The sequence below is a fragment of the Ursus maritimus genome, unplaced genomic scaffold, assembly GCF_017311325.1.
Source record: "Ursus maritimus isolate PB19 unplaced genomic scaffold, ASM1731132v1 scaffold_10, whole genome shotgun sequence".
Classification (NCBI taxonomy): Eukaryota; Metazoa; Chordata; class Mammalia; order Carnivora; family Ursidae; genus Ursus; species Ursus maritimus.
This window is the reverse complement of record NW_024423344.1, coordinates 23150961-23176202: the sequence shown is the minus strand read 5'-3', so window position 1 is coordinate 23176202 and position 25242 is coordinate 23150961. Positions and strand designations below refer to the sequence as shown.

At 43.5% G+C, this 25242-nt stretch overlaps 1 protein-coding gene across 7 annotated transcripts in view; it reads right to left on the bottom strand.

Annotated features, from left to right (window-relative positions):
- Positions 1–682: 682 nt before the first annotated feature.
- RCBTB2 (RCC1 and BTB domain containing protein 2) overlaps positions 683–25242 on the bottom strand; it is a 43852-nt gene continuing 19292 nt past the window's right edge. For 4 of the 7 annotated variants that reach the window (XM_040622765.1, XM_040622767.1, XM_040622771.1 and 1 more), the window contains 12 exons: positions 21359–21514; positions 21006–21156; positions 18660–18826; positions 17955–18113; positions 17708–17815; positions 16513–16655; positions 13089–13154; positions 10109–10299; positions 9448–9574; positions 7583–7722; positions 3277–3407; positions 683–1174 (listed from right to left, as the gene is read on the bottom strand). In XM_040622765.1, the coding sequence (XP_040478699.1) occupies positions 1034–1174; positions 3277–3407; positions 7583–7722; positions 9448–9574; positions 10109–10299; positions 13089–13154; positions 16513–16655; positions 17708–17815; positions 17955–18113; positions 18660–18826; positions 21006–21156; positions 21359–21514 (1680 nt within the window). In that variant the 3' untranslated portion in view covers positions 683–1033. The remainder of the gene's footprint in view (positions 1175–3276; positions 3408–7582; positions 7723–9447; positions 9575–10108; positions 10300–13088; positions 13155–16512; positions 16656–17707; positions 17816–17954; positions 18114–18659; positions 18827–21005; positions 21157–21358; positions 21515–25242) is intronic. The other 3 variants (XM_040622766.1, XM_040622768.1, XM_008706860.1) reach the window with 1 other exon arrangement.

Sequence of the window (25242 nt, the reverse complement as noted above, 5' to 3'; positions counted from 1 at the left end):
ACATATCATATTGTGAAACGCATGTTAGAGGAATCTGACACTACATCCTACATCCCGTTCCAGTTTCTCTCTTGCAGTTGGGTAACTTGTTTTGATCTAAAAAGTATAAATTTATCTCACTCTTGTTAATGTCCATGAAATGTAAGTATGAGCTCCTTTTCAACTAGCACTTTGTAAGTATTCTGTGCCAGGTTAAGAGAACTGTTTTCTAGTGACATAAAAGTCAACTACAAGAGAAACACATAATCATTTTTACTTACATAGGCAAATCTCTCTTAAGACAAAAAGAAAAGACAAAATGCAATTATGTAAGGCAGATGAGCCCCGAAATAACATTCATTCAGAGGCAGTACTTCATAGTCCATAATCCCATATGAGAAATTAATGACTCAGAGTAAACAGAAAATTAAAATTAGCCCTTGGGACTCTGACAATTGAATTGCCAAGGCTGTTTGTGACTTCTAATTAATGCTCGAAGTTAGCCACTATGACTCAGAACCAGTTACCAGAAGAATATGAACCTCACTAGTAACAGGCTATTTCAAATTTGTTTTTGTGCAAGTTATTCCTTCATCCGGTGTCCCGCAAACAAAGCTGTTCTCAGGGCATACTTCAGATTTATAAGAAATTAACTGAGTGCCTACTGAGTATGCAAGGCGGCCGGCTGGGTGCTGACAATGTGGTCAAGCTCTCTATGTGATATCAGCCTTTGGAAGAATGGACATTTGGCCAGAATGGCATATACTTAGACCAATGTACCAAAAGTGTCCAACTTAAGTGACTCGAAAGAGGAAATGGTAAATAAGATGTTTCAGTTCTTTTCCCTTGAGCTTAGTCACATCTGATCAGGGCGCTGGATGCTTTCTACCGTCAACTTCAGATTTCAGATGATGGGGCAGCCTGACCACCGCCTTCTTTGACAGAACGTTAAGTATTCAGCCAAGTGTAGCTCATCATATTATTACGGAGAAGTTATTCTCTGGCTTTTGCAGGGAAAATGGAAATGCTAAAAATTCTTTCTTGCAGGTGAGGATCAATTTTTAAAGGCTCCAACTCTGCTTGCTTTGCTGATAAAGTTCTTGAGAAGATCATGGTCCATTTCTGCAAAGCCTGAAGTCTGCGTCACTACAGTCAAATGGTTTATGCAAAACCTGAAGCAGAATTCTTCTAAATCCTAGGAATAACAACAGAAAATGTCTTAACAAATCTGTATATCCCAGTGCAATGCAACGGAGCATGGGGAAAATTCCTAAGACACAGGAAGGAAAAAGATTTGAGAGCCAAGAGGAAGAAATGTTGGTATGGCACTACCTAAAAATAGTTCTAAAACTGTATAGCTAATGTGAATCTGTGCTTGTAAAAGTTTAAATAACACAGAGTAAAATATTCAAGTTCCTCCATGCCAACCCACACAAAGAATCTTTTTCTTCTCAGAGATAGGCACGATGTGTATGAATTCTGTACCTTTTCCTCATGACAGTATTTGCATTGTTCATTCCACTTTCAGTATTTGTTAAAATACTCCACTTCTGTATTTGCCTATAGTAGCTGAAAGGTTTCTACCCGAAAAGAGTTCCTACTAGTGTTAGGCACTACCCTCAGCACTGGGCATAAGGTTGTGAGCAAAACAAAGTCCCTGCCATTCCTCAAGGAGCTTACTTTCTAGAAGACAGAGGGCCGGAAGGTAACTATACAGATAATTCACATAAACAGGGACTACGAAGAAGTCTTGAAAATGAAGCCTAGTTCAGGTGGAAACACCGTGTGCCCACTGCCTCATCACTTGAGAGAGCCCTCCAGCCCCCAGGACTGTCCCCATGACTTTAAGAAACTCGAGGAAAGACTGTGCAGGGACATAGCCTAGCCAAGAAGCGTTTTGCATATTTCAAGTGCCCAGGATATGATTAGGTTGATGGAAGACGTTCACTATGCTTTTAAATGTGAAGGTTTCAAGGTGGGTTAAGATTTTTTTAAAATGTTAAGTGAAAAAAATCCAGCATTTAGAGCAAATTACATCATGTGACCTAGGGAAAACTAGAAGGAGCTGTATGAAAATGTCAATGTTCTCTGGGTGATGAGTCACCTCCTTCCTCATACTCTCTATATTTTCCAAATTTTCTTTAATAAGCATATTTATTTATATAAGCAGAAAAGAAGTTATAACCTTTTTTTCTGCCTACCACTAAATGTTCCTGTTTTTTGACTGAAGGAGAGGATATCCTTATAACAAAAGGAAATCGACTCCAAAAAGTATGGCCTGCTTCCTAAAGATTTAGCTCTAAGACAGGTTTTCTTTCCTTTCTTTATTATCAAAACAATACACGTTCACTGTAGAAAGTTCAGAAAAAACAAGCCAAGATAGGAAATAAAAATCATCCATAATCCCACCATTCAAAGATGACCTTTGACGGTCTTTTTTTCCTCTATGTAGATAATGAAACTCAGTCATTTTAAATTCAGCTACTTATGTTTAAAAAACAAAAACAAAAAGGGGCATCCTTTTTCAATTAATGATACACTGTGAGTAGCTGTATAATTTCATGGTATAACACTCTACAGTTGAAACAATCCTTTACTGTTCCTGTTGGCTTTTTCTAATTTTTCAAAATCATAAACAGTGCTACAGTAAACATCTTTGAAGCTAAGTCTCTGTCCAAATCCATGATCGCTTCTTTACGATAAATTCTTACAAGGGGATTCCTTAAAGAACTGCACCTTTAAACCTCTCAGTACACTTGGTACGGGTCGGCCCCACACGGCTGGCCCAGTTTACACTCTCAGCGGCTGAGCCTGCGTCATCTCTTAAGATTATGTTTCCCGGTGTCACAGGTGAAAAATTATACCTTATTTCCATTTATATTTTCCATTTATTCATAAACCCATGTTGTTCTTTGGTCCATTTATTTCCATCAAACTGCTCATGTTTTCTTTTTGTTTTCTAAGAACCACGCATCAACTATGGTAAACATGTTTCATGATATGTTGCAAATATTTCCCCCGGTGTATCATTTAATGCCTAATTTTCTCAGTATTTTTTGATGCATAGACTTTTTTTTTTCTTTCTGAAGTCAGATCTATCGATCCTTTCCTTTATGCCTTCTGCCTGGGAGCGCTACCCTAACGATATATCCATGTTCACTTTCTCTGGTACCTCTGTTTACTTCGCATGTTTACATTAAAACGTTCATCTCTTAGAGCTGATTTCGGTTTAATGTAGGAACTAAGCACCGAACACCTGCCCAGAAGCTCGGCCAGTGGGAGGGACGCTTATCTGACCTGCGCGTCGTACTTCACGGCCGCCGAAAGCAGAGCGATGGCGTTCTCCTCACAGATTCCTTGCTTGATAGTTTGCTGGCAGAGCTTTTTCAAACGATTTTCTCTATAAAATGTAGCCAAATCTAGCAACCCTGGTGGGAAGAGATGTTTATTAGGGAGTGATTTCGAGCATCCTCGAGAGTACACTCGCGTGTGATCCTCGGGGAAGAGCCGTGAGCGCAGGCTCGTGCTGACTTACGTCCTGAGCAGGGCCCGACCCCGCAAAGACCGCACACAGACGACCGGCGGTGGGAAAGCGGGAGCTGGCGACAATGGCTTGAATATTTTTCCTAGAAAGGCTGCTCGGCTTGTCCCTCCCCGTGCATTATGACTTGTCCTTCTGGGTCCTTTCCCTCAGCACACACACATGCTGAAACCGTGCCCATAATTTTACAAAAGAAAAAAAGAGAAGCCTTTTGTGGATACATGTGTGCCTCCCATCAGTCTCCCCCATCTCTCTGCAAACCTGGGGGACAGCCTCTGCCTGCCGCCTCCATGTTCTCACTTCACATTCTCCCCCAACGCCGTTCCAGCAAAATCCCATCCCCTCCGCACCCTGGTGCTACCCAGGCTGCCACGGAGCCAGACCCAAGGGGCTGTTCTCTGGTTTCGTCTCACTCAACATTTACACAGAATTCCACATGGTTGGTGACGCTCATCTTCTTGAAACACTGTGTTACCTGCTTGTGTTTTTCTTCTCCCTAATTCTCTTCAGTCTCTTTGCTGGGCCATTCTTCCTAATTTCCCAATGTTTGAGTGCCCCAGGGTTCAAATCCTCAGTGACCTCCAGCACCAACCCCCTGCCCCCAGCTTAAAATACCATCTAGGGGCATCTGGGTGGCTCAGTCGTTAAGCGTCTGCCTTCGGCTCAGGGCGTGATCCCAGAGTCCTGGGATGGAGCCCCACATCTGGCTCCTCCGCTGGGAGCCTGCTTCTTCCTCTCCCACTCCCCCTGCTTGTGTTCCCTCTCTCACTGGCTGTGTGTCTCTCTCTCTCTCTCTCTCTGCCAAATAAATAAATAAACTCTAAAAAAATAAATAAAATAAATAAATACCATCTAATACATACTGATGATTCCCACTGTAGTCTCTGTCGCCTACTTTCAGATCAGTCACCACAGAGTAAGAAATCTATGTAAGCCAGGGATAGGGCTCTCTAGACCTCCATGAGGTCATTTATTAATTAGTATAAAGAATGCTAGAAATCTTTGTCATTATGAAAGGAGTGCTGTTTGGCAGGAGGCCTGGCTAGAAATACCGCGAGGCTCCTCCTACCCTCACGTGAATGGGACGAAGCCGCAGGAGACCAGCAGTGCCCGCACTCTCTCGCTAGGTCTACACTCAGGCCTGGCGTGCCGTCTGATCGAAAGGTTAGCTGAGTCCTCTACTAGAAAAGGGTCACATCTACTGCAGGCTAACCTTTCATGCAAGGTGCTTTGCAGAAGCCTAAAGCACAAAGAGCCGGGATTTCATCAATCTGACATCAACTGTTTTTCCATCTCTCTGCTACTAAGTTGTGCGTATGTGGAAGGACTGGGCTGGAAACTTGTTTTCATTGTAACATGACCAATACTATCAAAATTATTGAAGAAGGGCCTATGGCCTAATGGAGGAACTGAAATCTTTTGAAATCTTGAGAACTGGGATGGCTCAATTGTTTCTGGTCAGTTCTCAGAAACTCCCAAATTCCTATATATAGCTCCACACCCTCCTGAGCTTCAGAATCACGGAAACGCTGCCCTCAGAGAAGACCCTGCCCTGAGCCCCTGCTCAAGATAGCCTGGATCTGTGTCTCCTCCAGGCACATTCCCCACTGTGGCCAAGGAGCCATGCACCCACGCCTAGACCACACTTAGGTTACTGGGGACTCTGGAATTCCCTACCTAATTGGCCCTGATGCCACATATGTGGATATTTCCTTCCCTCCAGACCACACCACCAGTGCCCAGATGCCAGGCCCCAACGGTGGCCCAGGATGGGGGTGGATGGAGCTTGTACCTACCGGCTGGGATGCCCACACATCCCTTGTAACGCAGAGTGTAGCTGGAGGTGGGTAAAGAAAGATGGCAGGCCGCAAGCTGGAGGCTTGGGGTCTGTCCTTCCTGTGCATTCCCACGAGGAACTCTAAGGAGTCCTAAAATTCTAAATTCCAACTAAAACTCAAGCCTGCCTTTCAGTTCTCAATGAAGGTATATTTTTCAAAGTATGAGGAGCGAACATATTTCATCTTGATTTCGGGTCAGGTCATGATCTCAGGGTCCTGGGATCGAGCCCTGTGTCGGGCTCTGTGCTTGGTGGGGAGTCTCCTTAAGGATTCTCTCTCTCTCTCCCCCCTGCCCCTCCCTTTGCTCTCTCTTAAATTAAATCAAAGATTTAATTTATTTATTTGAGAGAGGGAGACAGAGCACAAGCGGGGGGAGCTTCAGGCAGAGGGAGAAGGGCGCCCCACTGAGCAAGGAGCCTGATGTGGGACTCGATCCCAGGACCCTGGGATCATGACCTGAGCTTAAGGCAGATGCTTAACGCACTGAGCCACCCAAGCATCCCCAAAAAAGAGACTCTTAACAAACTGAAGGTTACTGGAGGGGAGGTGGGTGGGGAATGGGCTCAATGGGTGGTGGGCATCAAGGAGGGCACTTGTTGTCATGAGCACTGGGTGTTGTATGTAAGTGATGAATCACTGAATTCTACACCTGAAACCAATCTTACCATATATGCTGTCTAGAATTTAAATTAAAAAATTTAAATAAAAAAGAAAACAAATCACATCACTCCTATTGTAGAAGTTGCTAGTTTCCTTGCTCCCCCCACCCCCCGTATACACACAGATCCATTTTCCTTTCTTCCACAACCGCTTTCCCCAACCTCTCATGCAGCTGGGGTTCTGTCCTAGGCCATCTCTGATCCATGGTTTGGAATAAGTGGAACGTCCAGGACCCTCCCTTAAGAGACACGGATTTGCCCTTTGCCCCTTCCTCATGGTCCCCTCCTCCGTCCTGCCACAGGTGATGCAAACGCAGCCTTGGCCCGTGGGTGCAGGGGCCATACGTGGGATGCCCTTCACTGTGTCCCTGTGTCCAAGAGAAACTATACTATTTACACCAAATTTTTTTAAATGTTGCTGCTAAAGCGAATCCTAAATAACACAAACCTCACGCTCAAAACCTTCCAAGGCTTTCCATCATACCAAGAATAAAACAAGCTCTTCACCACGGCCTCCAAGGGCAGGCATGTTCTCACCCACATCCCGCTGCCTGATCTAATATTACCACAGTGACTTCACTCCCCCACCCCACCTTCCTCCTCTTCCTCCACATGCTCAGTCTGTTCCTGTCTCAGACCTCTGCACTCACTGCGTAGACGTGAGTTCCCATGTTTAGAAGGCTCTTCCCTTGGCTATCGCTCGCTCGCTCTTGCCTCCCCGGCTCTCTGCCGCACGCGCTGCCTCACGGAAGCCTTCCCGGCCCTCCTGACTCACGGCCTGGCTTGGCTTGTGAGGACTTGCACTCGTCCGCATGCCAGCTCCCCAGGCAGGGCCAGAGCTGCGGCACATACCGGGCATGGGCACTACGACATTTGTGGAAGAAAGGAAGGAAAACTATAAAACTTCAAAATCAGATTTTCTGTTTACCTGAGGAAAACTAAATGCTGATCTGGTCAACAGTGATAGTGGATGTATACACGTGAAATGAAAATTTAATGTAAAACTCTGAGGCCTGAACCCTTTAGTTCCTTATGGAAGTAAATTCTTTCATTCTCTGCGCCTCTGGTCAACAGTACCGCTGACGGCTGTGAACTGAGATGTGGGAGGTCTTTCACTCTGCGCCTGTTTGATGACCTGTATCGCTCTTTTACCGTCCCTACGCCTGACGTGCGGTCACCGCCTTCGGGACAGAAGGCCCCAGAAGGTCCACAGTGTTCAGTCCCGGAGCCATCTGGAGGGAAGTTCCTGGTTACAGGAATACAGGCCTTATTACTACTACGTGCATTTTACCTTTCCTACTGCAAACACCTGGAGGCAGCGGGTGTGGCCGCTAAAGGGTCACCTACGTTACTGACACACACCGGCTTCGAAGAATGGCACCCCGGCCACAGCGCTGACGGTCTGACAGCTACCGAGTCAGCCTTCGTATGAAGCAGTAACAAGGGAAAAGAGCTCCGTCTGACTACAACAGGAGAACGACGTCTGTGGTTGCCCTCACAGCCACGTCCGCCTTGCCAGTTACTCGGCAGGTGGCCGATGGCTTGGAAAAGTCTGGTAGCATTACCTACTGCCTCCTCGGGAGAAAGGCTGATGCTGTCCGTGTACAGGTATTCCAGGAAGGCTCGGTAAACAGGATACGAAAATTCACTCATTTCCACGGTGTCATCCTCGTTGTCCTCCAGCGAAGAACGAAAATGCTCACACCTGAAGGAAGACAGAAGCCCTGGGGCCCTGGCTCCAGCGCGAGCAGACGACCCCGGAGAGACACATCCTCGTGGGGCTCCCAGGGGGAACCGACAAGGACGAGGGGAGAACACAGCACCGCACAGGACTCGCTTCCAGTCGCACACCTTCATGTCCCTGTCCTGGTCCCTTGCTTCCTCTGGCAGCCGGGAAGCTCCCTCACCCGCCCTTTCTGGACAAGGCAGCAGGTGCATACCCGCCGAAGCCGAGAAGCCGAGCCGCCTCTGCCGCCGCTCGAGGCAAAACCGGGGCTGTGCTCCCAGGCCGCGTTCCTGCCCCACGGCCACTGAGCGGCACTTATGGAAATCAGGTGGGTTTATTTTCATGAACGCAGAGGAATTTTCTTTCTTTACCTCCTCCTCTAGACTGAATGGTGTCCTCCCAGATTCATAGGTTGATGCCCGACCATAGGATATAACGGTATTTGGAGAAAGGGTCTTTACAGAGGTCATCAAGTTAAAATGAGGTCATTAGGGTGAGCCCTAATCCAATAGGACTGGTGTCCTTATAAAAACGGGGAATTTGGACACAGACGTGCACACAGGGAGAGCCCCGTGGAAAGCCTGGGGTGATCCTGCCCCAAGTCAGGGAATGCCAAAGACGGCCAGCAAACCACCAGAAGTTGGAGGAGAGGCATGACTTCGCCCTTAGGAGAAACGCACTCTGCCAACACCTGGATCTTGGCCTTCTGCCTCCAGAGCTGGGGGAGAATACACTTTCGTTGTTGAAGTCACTCGGTGTGTGGCACTTTGTTACAGCAGCCCCAGCGAACTAACAGCCCCCACCTCTTCCATGCAGGTTGACGAGCTATGGTGGGAGCGAACAAATGTTGTACGGCCTGACCTAAGAGGTGAACCTGAGACTAATGCCATGCTGAGTTTGTGATTCATCAGGGCAGAATTTAAACATCTGTTACACAACAACATAATGATTTTTAAAATCATTATGCTGAGAGAAAGAAGCCAGGCACAAAAGATTATACCCTGTATCATTCTATTAACATAAACTTCTAGAAAATGCTAACTGATCTACAGTGACTGAAAGATCAGTGCTTGCCCCAGGGTTGGGGCATGAGGGGCCTTTGAGGGGCGGCAGAAACATTCTGTATCTTGATTTAGGGCAGTGGTTTCATAGGCATAAATATATATATAGATACGTCAGAGCTCCTCAAACTGCACACTTCAAGTGGCTGCAGCTCGTTGCTCAAAAATTATACATCAATAAATCTGATTTTATCATCTGTGTTAACTTTACCCAGTTGGCCTGCAAAAGCCTCACCTTCTCTTTTTTCCGAGCATCTCAAAGTTCACCATCCCACAACTGATGGGGAGGGTGACAAAGCTCGGTTCCTAAGCGGGGAAGGCCCCTTCTGTGGAAGCGGCCCACGTGGTGCTTGAAGCCCAGACCACGCTGGCCAAGCGTCAGCCAGCTGCTCTAACGCCAAGGCGCACAGACCACCTGCAAGGTCTCTACGGAAGCCGAGCCCTCACTCCCTGACGCCCCCGCCCCGCGCCCAGGCCACTACACCGGCCCCGCTGGTTCTCGTTTCTCGTGTCCGTACACCGTGTTTCCCCGGCGGCACTGTACGCTCCTCGGGCAAAACCAGCCTTACTTAGCGGAGTTCTGTGGACACCTAGAACATAGTGAATGTATTTACTTCAATTCTCAAAATCAGTGATTCCTTACCTAATTTTGAGAAGGACTTTATGTGCGTAAATGTACTTTCCATCCACCAGGAACTTGAGGTCGGCGGTGTTGGGGTTGTCAAATTCCCTCTTGAGAGACTCGGCCACTGTAAGGTGGTCGTCGGGTTCTGAGAGAGGAACACCAACGTTTCTAGGGTTAACTACAGACATAGAGTGCAGGCCAGAATGCAGCACCGCTCTGCGCACCCTCACGAAAATACCCGAAATACGTGACCAACTGAGCAATGCTTTTCTCCCCTACATACGGATTTTCACGTCTCTGTCATCATTAAGAGCCTCACACACATCTGCTTGTGAATCTGGCAAAACAACAATGAGAAAGCCCCAAACGGCTCCACTCAATGAAATTTTTGCATGTTTCAGTAAACAGACTGGCTGAAAATAAAAGACACAGTTTCCCAGGAAAATTAAAAGCAGTCATATAAAATTGCTTTTAATGTAGTACGTGAGGTTGGTTTCTGGTACTTTGAGGAAAACTTAATCCGTCAAATTAGTTTCCTTTCACAGGAGCCCATTAGAGAGAAATCAGTTATATGATCTGCACCTAAAAAAGCCCTTCCTATCCCAACAGAAAGCACGAGAGCTGTCCTCCTAGTGTTCAGGCCAGCACCCAGAGGGACAAAAGGACAAAGACCGCTCACCCACGGACAGGAGGCGCCACGAGACGGCCGGCGTGGCGAAGCAGGCGAACACGTCGTCGGTGCAGGAGAAGTGGGTGAGGTGGGGCAGGACCACCGACTGGCCCCGGCACTGGCCCCACATGTACACGTGCCCGCCCTGGGTCTTGGCCGCCGACGTGTGCGCGGAGTGGCAGGCCGCGATCTCTATAATTCTAAGTTCACAAACAAACACCAAGTGAACACAGCAAACAGGAGAAGAAACAAGTTGATTTCTCCTTCCCTTCGCCTTAACTGATTTTAAAAAACCAACAGAAGACTTAATCTCCTAAATTTTCAGGCACCCAACAGTTATTTACAGTTTCGCTATCCTTCAATGGCAACTCGTGAAGACCTGCTTGTTACCACTTCTACCCAGCAGGCCTCCAAAACTATGTACCGTCCTGTTGTGATAGGCAAGTACAATGCAACAGTAGAGACCAAAACAAATTAACCAAACAGTGATCTAATTTACTTTCTTAAAACAGGACTTACTGAAGGATGTAAATAAGACTTGGGCTACTTAACACAGGTCTTGGCCCAATACCGAGAAATATTTTCATCAAAATTTCACCAATTTTAGTGTTAGATGGAACATGCTGTGGGCCGCCCCAACTCACACTGCAGACAGTAAGGTCAATAGTTCTGAGTCTTGGACTCTATCTTCAAGGGCCCAAGAGAGCAGACTTCAGAAGCTGACATACGCTAGACCTAGTGCGGTAAGGTCATGATGGCCACGGAGGTAGTCGTCAGTATACTTCCTAGCAGAAAGCCCTGTGTTTGTTGAACTAATTAATTTTCTCAAAAAATAAGCCACTGTACAGATTTAGAAAAGACAGGGAACTATTTTACCCTAAGTGAGGTCACCATCCTGATTTTGTCACAGCGGGCCATGGTACCACCAGCCTCAGTGACTAGGGCTCAGAACTTCAGTCATCTTTGACTTCTTCTCTTTTCTCACTTACCACTTTTTTTTCAGAATATCCAGTTGACAAATCACATAGATTCTCTCTTTGTAATTTCTTCCGTCTGCCACCACCCTGGGTCAGGCACACCCCATATCTGGACCAAAGTAACAGCCTCCTTGGTCCCTCTGCCTTAGACTCTCTTTTCTGAACCAAACTAGTTGCACAAGGCTGGCAGGTTAACAAGCCTCTGAAAACACCATTCAGTATTTTCAAACTGTCCCTGACTTCCCACAAGATAAAATCCAGACATGTGGCATTAAGACCTCTCATAATTTGTTCTCTATGTCTATCCAGCCCTCTTTCAAATCACATTTGCCTACATACCCTATGTGCTAACACACAGAGGTACTCACTGCCCCTCAAAATTATTATTCACAGTTAAAGTCCCTTGTTCAAGAATGTTCTTTCCTTTCTCTCTGCCTTAGAAATCCTGCCCATCTTTCAAGGCCCACCTCAAATAGCTCCAAAGTAAGAAGTCTCTTGTGAGCTCTTGAAGCACATCTTGTCTACACACTCCAGTCTGGCCTTTATCCTCTCTGGGGCGTATGTCTTCCCTCTTCAGCTAGGTTATAAGTTCCTGGCAGGCTGAATCACTGGCTTATTTCTCTCTAAGTGTGTTTCTCTCCCCAATATGGTATCTTACTAAGGAATTTATAGGTCATTTTATTGACTAATTGGGAAAGACTCAACAACACAGAACTGAGGGGTGGCTAAGACCCCATTGACAGGCTAGCAACTGAAAGATGGAGACATCCCTCCACTGCCTGCTTTAATTGGATGTTTCCCAGCCAAGGTGGGAAGACGGGCATCACACAAGCTGGAGATGGTTGTGGTGGCCAGCCTCGGAAGGCTGAGGTGTATTGTTTTCATGTGTGGCCCAAGCAATTTCACTGATTTATTCAAGGGCAGCTCTCAGCTCTTAAAGACAGGAGTACTAGAAACGAGGCTACGATGTGCCACGATGAAGAGCCTAGACGTAGGAGTCAAACAGACGTAGGGGTGCATCCTAGCTCTACCACTAGGCCATATGGCCATGGGAATGTTCATCACACTGCAAGGCTAGTATGTGAGAATAAAATGATAAAATGTCAAACACCAAGCACAGTGTCTGGTGTACAGATAGTAGCTAACAGTAGAGGTCTCCTAACAGAATTACTACTAAGCGTTTTCAGTGGCAAAGCCTCCCTCGTACAGAGACTGCACACTCCCAATGACCAGTTCAGAGAGCGAGACCTTTCCCATCCGCATGGTTAAGTCAGTGAATGGGCCAAACCTCCAGTGTGCGCTTTACAAAAGAACTTCCTTGCCCACACAGGGAAAACGGCCAATCCTACTTGGCTTCTCTTTTCAACAAAGAAAAAAGGGGAAGGAAATAGAATAAATACATTTATTCAAAGAAAGGTCATCTACTATTACCATTTACCCTCACATGTTACACCAAACAGAGGGCAGCGGCACACACTTTACACGGCTGGATGCAATACGCAGGGTGTCAGACAGCAGCCTGGGGAGGCCAAGTTACTTAGACTCTTACCATCCATTTTATTGTGTTTTTTTTCTTTTTTAAGGGTGAGGGGAGCAGAAGACAAGGTAGCAGTCATTTCACAGCCTTGCGGTGAACAGTAAATGAAATCAGCTACCCAGCACGGTGCACATTCAAAACCAGTCTCTTCCGGTGACTCAAGTGTTTACCAGTGGCTGCAGGAACTCTGGGAGACCACTTACAATCTCTTTTCTCTGAAGATGTTCTATGAAAAATGTGACTGATAGAAACACAGTGTCTTTCTACCCAACATCAGAAAACCAAAATAATTTAATTCCTACATATGCTTCTGAAATATCTTTATGAGCCTCCATGGAAAGGGAGCAGTCTTTGCCCTTACAAGAGGCAGGAACACGGCTTTGTGGAGAAAGGGTGAAACAGACACGGCAAAGGGGTCAGGATGCAGAAGGCTGTGGAGTGCGGGCCTGCCCTAAGCACGGCTCGGGACGTTTACCTGGAACACCTAGCAGCGCTCGGGAAGTCAGGGGTGGGGCACGGGCTTGGCTGACGGCAGCAGCTGCTACAGGAACAAGAGTGGAGAAAGTTTAGAGGGAACCTTCAGGCCTAAGTGTGGGACCCAACCAACTGCCAAGGCACCCTGCCATGGCCTAAGGTCATCTGTTCTTAAATCTGATTCACACCAAGAAGCAAATTCTGACGCTCAGATTTTCCAGTCTAATATGCACCAGGCGGTGACTGTGAACTGAGCTAACCTTCACTGGCAGGATGTCTGGCATATTTCACATTTTACTTTGCAGCCACGTGTAATGAAAAGAAGGTACTACACATTGCTAATAAATAAATAATTTGTGTCACCTCCACAGAATGATCCCCAACGCCCGCAGCTTAATGGCTGTGGTACTAGAAACGAAAATGCAGAGAGCGAGGAAGAATATAAAACAGAAAACAATGAGGAGAGAGAAAAGTGATCTGTGAACAAGAAGAGTGGAGAACAAAGAATGATAATAAAGGGTCCAGAGCAGTGACTCCCAAGCCTGGCTTTGTAAGAGGCCAACATATTACCAATTATCACGAGGTGTCACAAAATTCACAAAAACACAAGGCAAAGTTAGCTTTAAATCAGTTTAACTTCAAATATGCTTTTATGAAACTTCAGGAACAAAGACAAATGCTGGTAAATCAAAGTATTGAGACTTCAGAAAGATTGGGAATGACTGGATTAGAGAGAAGAAAATCACTTTAGTCATTAAAATTACTTTCATGTGAACATAAATTGCTAACAAATGTTATTAGCATTCTTCATCAGAAGTAGACCTCTGTGGGAAAATTTTTAAAAGGTTTTCCTTGGGTTGTCTTTTGAGCAAAGGATCCAATGCAGACAGATTTTCACTTTCCACTTCTGTGAACAGGTAACCAGGACCTAAAGATCCACCCCACCCTTAATTCAATCCTTTTGTTCCTAATTAGTCAAACTTCCCTGAAATGGGCCCCAAGAGTCAGAAGTAGGTTCTTGAGAGATAAGTCATAACATATCTGCAAGTTTCAGTCACTGAAAAGGGTGGGTACGTGCAAAACAAGTCCCGGCAGCCTTACGAATTCCTCCCTCGCAATATTCGTGTGGTGGAGAGGCTGCAAACTCGGGGATGACCACAGGGAGTTCAGGCATGGAGAGAAAGGCAGGAATATCTCCTTCAAAACATTCATCCATGATATTCTGAGCCAAAAGAATGATTACGTGGACAACAGTGAGCGTGCAAGTGCATAGCTATTTCCACTTTTTTAAACATTTATAATTCAAAATTTGAAAAAATTTAAAAAGGTTTTTTTTTTTTTTAATTGAGTTGTTAAAATAGACAGAAAAGCAATACTCTCAAGTACCGGGTAAGGAGCCGGCACTCCATAACTCCCATGCCCTGCTTTTCTGCATCTCCTGCCTTCCCCACCAAGCTGCCCTATAATCCGTCTGGCCCAGTGTGACTGGAGTCAGAAGACCTGGCACTCATTCTGGGGCCATCGGGGACATGCAGTGTGATGTGGAGCAAGCTGCTGGTGGGGCAGAGAGCAGCGGATTTGGCAAGTCCAGTGACAGGTGAGTTAAAATGTATGTGAAGCGTGACAGCACCATAAAAATGGTCAAGTGCCATACAAATATGTTGTTTTTACTTCCATGACACCTTTACTTGATCCTTTAACACTTCTTTGTTGTGTGTCTGAATACCGAATATCCCTACTGACTGGATTTGCTAAACTGAGGCATTTCTGTGATTGTTCAAAGCCTCAGGACTGTCCCTTCTCTTTGCACTGAGTAGTTCTGAACTACGTTTACGGGAAATGCAAACAGCACGGCTGTATGCATCCACACACACCCGCTGGTTCCCGAGTCCAGTCCCTCTCCTCCTGCCCAGTCCTTACGAGGTCCAGGGTCATATTCTAAGATTTTGGGGAAATAAATCAAAAACAGATCTTTTTTTCTTTTTAACCTATTTGACACAGGTTAAACAAAATTAGCCAAGCTTATAACACTCAAATGAAAATCAAGGGGGTTGAAAATGACAATTTGGTTCTTCACCTTCATTGTTAAATATTCCAACAGGAAAATACAAAAGAATTGCATACAAATGCAAGATAATCCATGTGTCCATATATTTGCTTAAAATCAGATGTAACAAAAATTAATATGCACAATAAAAAAGGAAATATCAGTATTAACTTCTACAATGATTATAACCCTGGTTTAACAGAAACACTAATGAAATATTCTTGTTCCACAGTACTGTGTCAAAAAAATGTAGAATGAAAAGGCAGTGGTATAGCCATGTTTGAGACATTCAAAAGGCTTTCAGGATTAGTAGGGTAATTTGGGGGAAAATTCTGGGTATGTTAATTACTTAACACAAGCTTGTTGTTAAGACACAAAGTGTCTTAATTTTCTAACCATTTTACACTTCCTCATAGTGATAGCGTGGGAGCTAAAATAATGAGACAGTCCTATCCTTTCAACTAGCAATTTTATAAGTAGCTGAGTGGATAGCTTTATACCCTACCCGATTTGAGGTACTTTCATTTTCCTAAGCCACAGAAGATTGACCTCAAGTGTTATTCAACTTCCTCTTAGAAAGACTGGTAGGAGAAGGAAGGGAAGAATGAAGGGGGGGTAAACAGAAGGGGGAATGAACCATGAGAGACTATGGACTCTGGCAAACAAACTGAGGGCTTCAGAGGGGAGGGGGGTGGGGGAATGGGACAGGCCAGCGATGGGTAGTAAGGAGGGCACGTATTGCATGGTGCACTGGGTGTTATACACAAATAATGAATCATCGAGCCTTACATCAAAAACTGGGGATGTACTGTATGGTGACTAATATAACAAAATAAAAATTATATTAAAAAAGAATATAAAACAGAAAACAATAAGGAGGAGGAAAAGGTAATTTGTGAGGGAGAAGAATAAAGTAGGATAGCTGTTGGAGGTTTAGTCCTTGTCATTAGTGTAGAGTAGCTGAAATATGGGTAAGTGAAAGTAGAATATTTAACATACAAACTCCCCAATGGTTCACAAGCTAATTTTATTTTATTTATTTATTTTTAAAAGATTTATTTATTTGAGAGAGAGAGAGAGCATGAGCAGGGGGAAAGGCAGAGGGAGAGAGAGTCCTCAAGCAGACTCCCCACTGAGCACGGAGCCCAATGATGGGCTTGATCCCAGGACCCTGAGATCATGACCCGAGCTGAAAACCAGAGTCAGTTGCTCAACCAACTGAGCCACTCAGGCGCCCTCAAAAGCCAATTTTAAAAAGGAATGAATGCTCTCATAAAAGAATATTCTAATATTAGCAGAAAGTTCCCCACAATTCTATATCATGTCTATGTTCTATCACTAAGGAACATGCAAATTATTTTGAAAATGCATGTATTACCTGTCCTTTTCCACGACGACAGGAGCAGGATAGGACTGGTTACTTTTATTCCCAGTGCCCAACTGGCCATAAGAATTTGCACCCCAAGCATACACTTGACCTTCGTCTGTTAACACTAATGTGTGTGCGTAGCCACAGGCAACCTGGAAAGAGAAAAACCAAATCCACTTAGGCCTGCAAATATGCTTTCACAAGACAGGTGAAGAATCAAAGATGTAAAAAAAAAAAAAAAAAAAAAAAAAAAAAGATGAAGAAGGAGAAAAAGAGGCAGCTTGCTCAGAGACGCAAAACATTAAGGTAACCAGTACTTGTCCAGAACTGGCTTAGCCTGTGTGTGGCCAAAACTGCAGTAAGCTCAGCACGAGTCCTGTGGTGACACGAGTCTGGTTTGTTCAGCCTTCATGTGGCATTCATTGCACTCACAGAGATGAAGGGGTATGGAGTGAATATGCAATACAATTTTACTTTTTAAGAATTTTTTCCTTTTTTATTGTAAAAGTAAAACATGTCCAATGTGGACAAAATGTAGAAAAGTATAAATATAAAAGTAATGTCAAGATGAAGATTATTTTTCTACTTCTATATAGATATAGGAATATGTACCATGTCTCCATGCACCATGTCTATATCTTTATTTTTACTTGATATCACATAGCACTATTTCCATACTGTTAAAAACCCTTTATAAACATCATCTCCATTCATACAGATTTAGTATAATTTATTTAAACATAACTTATTATTTGATTAAATTATACTACAACTATTATTTATGTTATTTCTTGAAGTTACCATTTTTTTCTTTTCTTTCTCCCTTTCTCTTTTTGTTAAATCTTTTCCACTAATTCTATAAGTGTCTTTCTTTTTGGTTCCTTAGGATAATACCGTAGGAATAAAACTACAGAACGGAGGGTATGAATACTTTCAAGGCTCTTGATATACACTGCCAAAGTTTCCTTGGAAAAGATTGTAACAATCTATTTATGTTCCAACGGCTATGTATGAGAGTGGCCTAGAAACATAAGTTCCCTGATGAACATCTTCAACTTAATTCAGGAAAATAGAGGTTTAGCCTTTATTTCAATGAAGAAAACATCAAGCAGCTAAACTTTTCACCTGCCAAGAAAACTGTACATTGCTATCTTCGCCACTGAAGACTTGAAAACAGGCACACATAAACGAGCTGTGGACGTACCCGCTGGACGCGGATGCCCTGCAGAGCTGCTATTCTGCAGGGAGTTGGCTGGTTGCCGCTACTGCCAAGTCCAAGCTGCCCGTTTCCATTGTAGCCCCAGACATAGACCTGAGGGAAAACCAGAGACTCAATGTCCATGAGAAACAGAAGCAAGCAAGTTCTCGGTTGTGAGAAACATGCCAGGTCAGTATAACACCGGTAAGGCAAATGGGTTTTTATTAAACAACATAAGAAACAACTTTCTTACCTCCCCAGTGTTGACCACTGCCATGGAACACATCTGCCCACATGCTATGTTCACAGCTACTTTATTCTGTAAGCAGCCTGTGACTCTTCGAGGGATCGGCTGATTGGCTGTAGATCCAGAGCCTACCTGCCCGGAGTTGTTATAACCCCAGGCAAACACCTGGCAATCGAAACATGAAACACGCTCATTTATGAAGTGTCTCAACTGGACATAACACGTATTTACAGTGTCTCATCTTTGCTCTCAAGGTGCTTGATATCCATAAATTCTCACACCACAGGCAGAGAAGTTTTTATAAAATTCATTCTTACAAAATGTGTTACTTTATAAAACTAGGTTGTTGGTATTATCTACACAAATAGCAATTACTATTCTCAGATATCACATATTATTAAAATATCTACTTCACCTTAGCCATATTTTCCAGCATTTTGGGATTTTTCTTTTTGCAAATAAAACCCTCGAATATAGCAATATAGAAGCAACATTACAGCCTTTTAAATCTTGCAGTTACAGAAATCCCTACTACATAAAGGTACACTTCATGACATAACCACCAGGACTATGACTCTCTAACAAGACTAAGACAGAATGTGAGGAAGATGGTCATTTTAATCAAATGACCATATTTCTAAGACTGCTACAAACATCTATATAATCTTATTGAAAAAAAAAATCAATGAGATTTATGCTAACTATTCTCACCTCTCCATCAGATGTTAGCACCAAAGAATGGTAAGACCCACAGGCAACTTCAGTGACTTGTTTGTTTGACAAATTAGTAGAAATATGACAGGGCACTAAACCATGATTAGTTGTCCCATTGCCCAGCTGGCTATAAGCATTATGACCCCAGGTAAAGACTTCTCCTTCTGAAAATAAAAAGAAATACAACCAGCTTTCAAAACATCTACTTTATTATATGAACATATATATTGCGCACCTCCATGAATGAAAACTAAAAATTCACGTGCAAAAGCACCAAACTCATTTGGAAAATATAAACTATATTCTATCTCAAAGCAACAAGATGAAATTTAAATGGATGCAATTACAATAGCTGGAAGATAAGTTTTTAATAAACGGCAGAGAAATACTAAGAGTAATAGAAAGAAACATCGGATTGAAAGTCAAAAGATTGTAAGATCATTTAACTTCACTGGGCCTATTTTTTATCTATAAAATGATCAAGTTAATTTTAAAATCATTGTTATTATATTGTTCATTGTATAGTATTCATATTCAGGAAAGTTCATAAAATATATATATGCAGTTTTATAAATAATTATAAAGCACACACCCATGTACCACCACTCAGGTCAAGAACTACAACCTGAAGCTCACTCCAAAATTCCCCCTATATGATCTTGAATAAGAGAATTCAGTTTGTCCTGTTCTCGAACTTTAAATAAATGGAATCATACAGTATATATTCCCTTTGTCTGTATTTTCTGCCATATTATCTCTTTGTGCTACATTCCAGATAATTTCTTCTCAACTTCCAGTTTATTAATTTTCTTTTGATGGGTCCAAACTGCTATAAAACTTGCCCACTGAGTTTTTCATTTTGATAATTATGTTATTTGGTTCTTTTTCAAATCTTCTTTGATATCCACAAGTATCTTCAAGTTCATTTTATACCTTTTCAAATACAATAAATATAGCCATCTTGTAACTGGTATCTGATAATTCTAATATCTGATACTTAGTGATCAGGTTTTGCTTTTTTTTTTTTTTTTTTTTTTGGCTGGTTTTTATTCATGGTGCCTCGTTTCCTTGGGTACCTGGTTATCTTTGACTGTGTGCTACTAACTCCCGTTGAACACTCATCCTCAGGCCTAGGATGAAGTGAAGGTACCTTCCTCTAGAAAGGACCTTCATTAACTTCTGTGATGCCATTAAGGCATTTAAAGGTACTTGTTTAATAAATCCAAGGCTTGAGATTTCTTGGGCCACCCAGTCTGATGTGAACTGGAATACAAATCCCTGATTACAACCCTTCAGGGAGAGGTTTTCTTCCTTTTCTTTCTTTTTTCCTCCTTGTTTTGCTCACAGCCGGGGATTTTTCTTTTCAGTGCCTTAGGAATGGGACAGCTAGCCCATCCGTCCCCTAGATTGTAGCCCTTGGTGGACCTAGCATAACATGTTAAGTCTCTGACTCATGATCCCTCTACCTCGTGAGTACATCAAACCACAACTCCAGTTAAGTGGAGAGACAGATGCCCTTAAGGCAAAACTAGCTTTAAGTTCCCTTTCAATCTTAGTTCATACTTTCCTTAAACATGATCCAATAATTCCTCTCCACCTTGTCAGTGCTTTGATGCCCCTATGGAAAAAAAATTTAAATACTTTATCTAGATATTTTCATTGTTTCCAGTGAAGAAGTGGTCCGAAAAATCTAACCTATTCCTGGCAACCAAAATTTCCTAAAATTTATGTGAAATAAGTATACAAAAGAGTGTTTATAAACTTTACTTTCGGTTCAAAGAATACTAATAAAATGAATACCCCGCTTAAGAAAAACTCTAAGGTATGATTTAATTATAATGTCCTATTAGTGTGAATTCATGAAATAGCCATGGGAGTATTGAATTCCTTATACTACTAATGTCAAATATAGCCATCTGTCGCTGTTTATGGTCAGAATCCCAGAGTGCTTGGAGTTAGAGGGCATCTTGGACTTCAGCGATAATGTCTTAGTCCATAGATCAGGGAGATCAGGTTAAAAAAATCCAGAGTGAATTTAGCATTTTAATGCAAAATAATTAAACTTTTAAAGTATAAACAAAAGGGGTTTACTGGGCTTACAGCACTGCCATTCTCACATCAAAAGTGCCAATAATAGCTAGATTCCATCTGCTACATCATCTTACTCTGATATTCAGATATGTTCATATCTCATGTTGTCCAAAGTAGAGTCAAGCTCACTGGGCAGAGCCAGAAACTCCTACCCAATCAAAGAGTATGTTCCCGATTTAAGGGGTGGTCCTAAGTCTTGTTTCTCAATAAATAAGGCAGTGGCGAAAATTCTACACTGTGTCCCTAAGTTACCTGTTGTTGCAAGGACAATATGGGGGCCACTCCCATAGCTGAGGCAGGCTATTTTTTTGCCACTTAAAGAATCCAGTCTCCGAGGTTCGATGGTACTCTGGACGTCACCTAATCCCAAACAGCCACAGCAGTTTGTGCCAAGCACAAAAATCTGTGGGAAAAGCCACTGTTAGTTCGAGCACTTCTATTTCTGACAAACCCACAATTATTGCTTCATTGTATAACAGTATATAATAAATAAGAATCAACCCTCCGTGCTTTTTTTAAAACCTTAATTCCTTAGTTCTCCCCCAAGATCCTCAATTTAGCAAATCCATTACTGTAAGTGGCTGAATTTTTTCTTCAAAATTTACCTCATCGTTTACTGTAGTATATAAAACTTCATTGCCAGCACTGCCAAAGACACAGGCCTGACGGATTAATTGTAGTTCTTCCTCAGAACAAAGGGAGAAAATTGGCCACTTTCCCACATCTAACATCTTCAAAGATGACAGAGTAGCCTGTACTGGCTGAAAAGGATAAATAAATAAATATACAAACAACCAAACAACCAAACAAATAAAATTTAAAAAATATATACACACACACAACATTAAGACTATTAATTACAAAATACTCTTCTTTTTCCTTCGCCTCTTACTTCTGTGGAAGTCAGCACCGGCTCAAGGAGGGACGGCCCTTCACAGCTCTGGGAACTGTCTTCACAAGTCCACTGCTTCAGTCCTGCCCTCAGGGCAACCAAGAGCCAGAGACCTCCACTGGGATCAGATCTCACCTACTCATTTACCTCAGGGCCACAACAATCGTCTGAGGCTGACCTCTGTACTTTCAGTGCTGCCTATGTCTTAAAAGTAGCTCTGGAAACTACGCTGGTTGAAAAGGCAGGAAAAACTGAGAGGGAGAGCACTGCGATTTCATCAGCCGCCTAAGTCCTGATGAAATGCGTCCTTGGAAAAGAACAATGCTGAAGGCGACACCAAGGAACCAGGCCAGAAGTTCTGGTTCTTGGGTCCGTTCTGACGGTTGGTTAAGCAGTGAGTGGCTTCCCTCACCCCCCCACTCAAGTGTGGGGATTGGTAGGAACATACACCCAGAAAGTGCATATTTGTTGGCTAGGGTTACCATAGCAAAGTACCACAAGTTGAGCGGCTTACACCAAGAAATGTATTTTCTCGCAGTTCTGAAGGCTAGAAGTTCAAAATCAAGGTATCTGCTAGTTTGGTTCCTCCTGAGGGGTGTGAGGGAAGTATCTAGGCCTCTCTCCTTGGCTTGGGATGGCCATCTTCTCCCTGTGTCTTCACATCATCTGTGCTCTAGGCATGTCTGCCTCTGGGCCCAAATTGCCCCTTTTCGTAAGGACACCAGTCATCCTGGATTAGGGCTCACCATCTTTACCTCAGCTTAACTAATCACATCTGCAATGACCCCATTTCCAAATAAGGTCACTTTCTGAGGTACTGGGGTGTCTTAGTGCATTTGTGCTGCTCCAACAGCATGCCAGACTGGGTGGCTTATGAACAGCAAAAAGCTACTTCTCGCAGTTCCACAGACTGGAAGTCCAAGATCAAAGTACCAATATGCTCATATTCTGATGAGGGCCCCCTTCCTGCTTCAGAGCCATTGCCTTCTCACCATGTCTGCATGGGGTGGAAGGAGCCAGGGATCTCTCTGGAGACCCTTTTATAAAGCACTAATCCCATTTATGAGGGTTCCGCCCTCATGACTTAATCACTTCCCAAAATCCCCACCTTCTAATAACCCCCACCTTTGAGGGTTAGGATTTCAACATACTAATTGGGGTTGGGGGAACACAATTAAACCCATAACACAATTAAACCCATAACACAATTAAACCCATAAACACCCATAACAAACATAAACATTAAGGTTATAAGCACCTGTGCTCTCATAAGACCATGCAATGTGGACACTGTAAAACTGTTTTAAAGAGAGCTTTTATTTATTTGCTATACTGGAAACATTTTTACATACGTGCTTTCCAGCTTTCAAAAGGTTAAGGATTACAGTAAGATGCATAAACAGCCAACCCATCTTTCAAATGGCATATCTGGCCATTTCTCTTAATCACCATAGTCGGCTTAATTTAAAGGAGCAAAGGATTTTCTAAGGCCTGCCTTTCCCATCAGCTATGAAGTCAACCTTATCAGGAAAGAGCTCTGGTAGAAAGCTGACTGGACTAACTACTTATTTTCTACAGACCTGAAAGCATATTCGTCCCTTCCACTTAGAAGTCAGGTGGATATACATATATACATTATGATGCCTTGGCTCACGAGATGATGGAGACCCAGAGGTCCCATGATCTGCATCTGCAAGCTGGAGACCCAGGAGAGCTGGTAGCACAATTTAATGAGTCCAAAGGCCTGAGAACCAGGGAGACAGTGATGTACATCCCAGTCTGAGGGCAGGAAAAGATGAAGTGAAATGACCCCAATCGATCAGTGAAACAGGGAAAAAGGGATGAATTCTTCCTTCCTCCACCTTCTGGTCTATTCAGTCTCTTAACAGCTTGGATGATGCCCACCCACACGGGGAAGGCAAACCATTTACTGAGTTCCCCAATTCAAAAGCTCTTCTCCTCTGGGAACGCCCTCACAGACACACCCAGAAGCAGTGTCTAATCGAGCACCAGTGGCCCACTCCAGTTGACACATCAAATTAAGCAACACACCACGAGAAGCAGCCCATGTGGTCATGGAGGCAGAGACTGGAGCCATCCACCTCCAGGTCCAGGAACACCAAGGACTGACAGGAGCCTCCAGAAGCCAGAAGAAGAAAGGGAGGCTTCTTGCCTAGAGCCTTCAGAAAGTATGGCCCTGCTAACACCTCAATTTCAGACTTCTAGTCTCCAGAACTGTAAAAGAATAAATTTCTATTGCTTTAAGCCACTCAGTTTGTGGTACTTTTTCAAGGCAGCCCTTAGAAACTAATACGGAGGGTGGGCAGCCTGTGACTGCCAACAGCCCCCTCCTGAGTTAGTGGCAGCGCCTGCACCAGGAAGAGCTCGCCTGATGCCAAAGCCTGCCGCTGTCCCTGAGCCAGCCACTCAAGTCCTAAGACCCTGTCTGGACAGTAAGTCCTCTGGTATCTTCTGGGCAGCACCCGAGGCCAGGACAGAGCTAAGGACAGAATCCCTCGTTACTCTAGCGTTTACTCTAAGCTTCTACTGTAAATTACCTACCTCCTTATATCGTGAAGGAATCTTACCTTCTCTGAGGACTGAATTTTAATTTTTTTTCCTATTTAAGTCTATAAATTTCAAAAAGAACAATGTTTGGGATGTGGCATCAAATATTTATAGATAAGCTAATGTGCTAATGAAAAGGATTCTTCTATATTATTTCTAATCTTCACAATTGTAGGGCACAGATATTGCTATCCTCCTTTTAAATACAAGGAAACTGAGGCACAGAAAGACTAAGTAATCCTCCAAGATCACTTGCGGCTAACGGTTGCTCTCCATACATCACGTGTTGCAGAGGAAAAAAGTTCACATAAGAAGTTATACCACTGGTAGATCTAGTTACAACTGCAGGGCTTTGGCTGTTCTCATCCAGCCCTTAACGGAAGGGCAATAATACACACTGTGGGTTACCTTCCACGAACAGGGTGGACAGCAATATACAAAGAGGAAATAAGCATTCCTACCTGATTTTTTCCTTTCAAGCAGATTTTTGGATTTCAACCTGCCCTGCTACAAAAATCAAGTGGTTTCTTAGAAATGCCGAGAATCAGGTTGTAAATCCAACGAGCTCCTAAACACCTGTCTACAAGTCATTAGTTCTGAACTTTCTTCCTGGCTCACCTGTACCAAACCCCTAGTACCCACCCTATGACGCAACTAACCACTGGGATTCTTGTGTGTGTGTGTGTGTGTGTGTGTGTGTGTGTGTTGAAGTGTTACCTGCAGTCATACATCTGTTAAAGGATGTCACAAGTCAACAAAACATCAGGTGTGACAGTATCGTTGAACACGTATTGAGGGCCAGATAACTAAAGATATAAAAACGAAACGTAATCACTCCCTTCAAGGAGCTCACAATTTAACAGAAAACAAATACTTACAATATAACCCGGGTACAACGGAGGTGTGACTACGCTACTTTTAAATGTCTGTCAGAAGCCTGGCTCCTGGAGGTTAATCATCAAAAATTCTTTTTCTAAGTCTTGTGGGGAACTTATATCACGGAGGAACTTATGACTTAATTTATGAAAG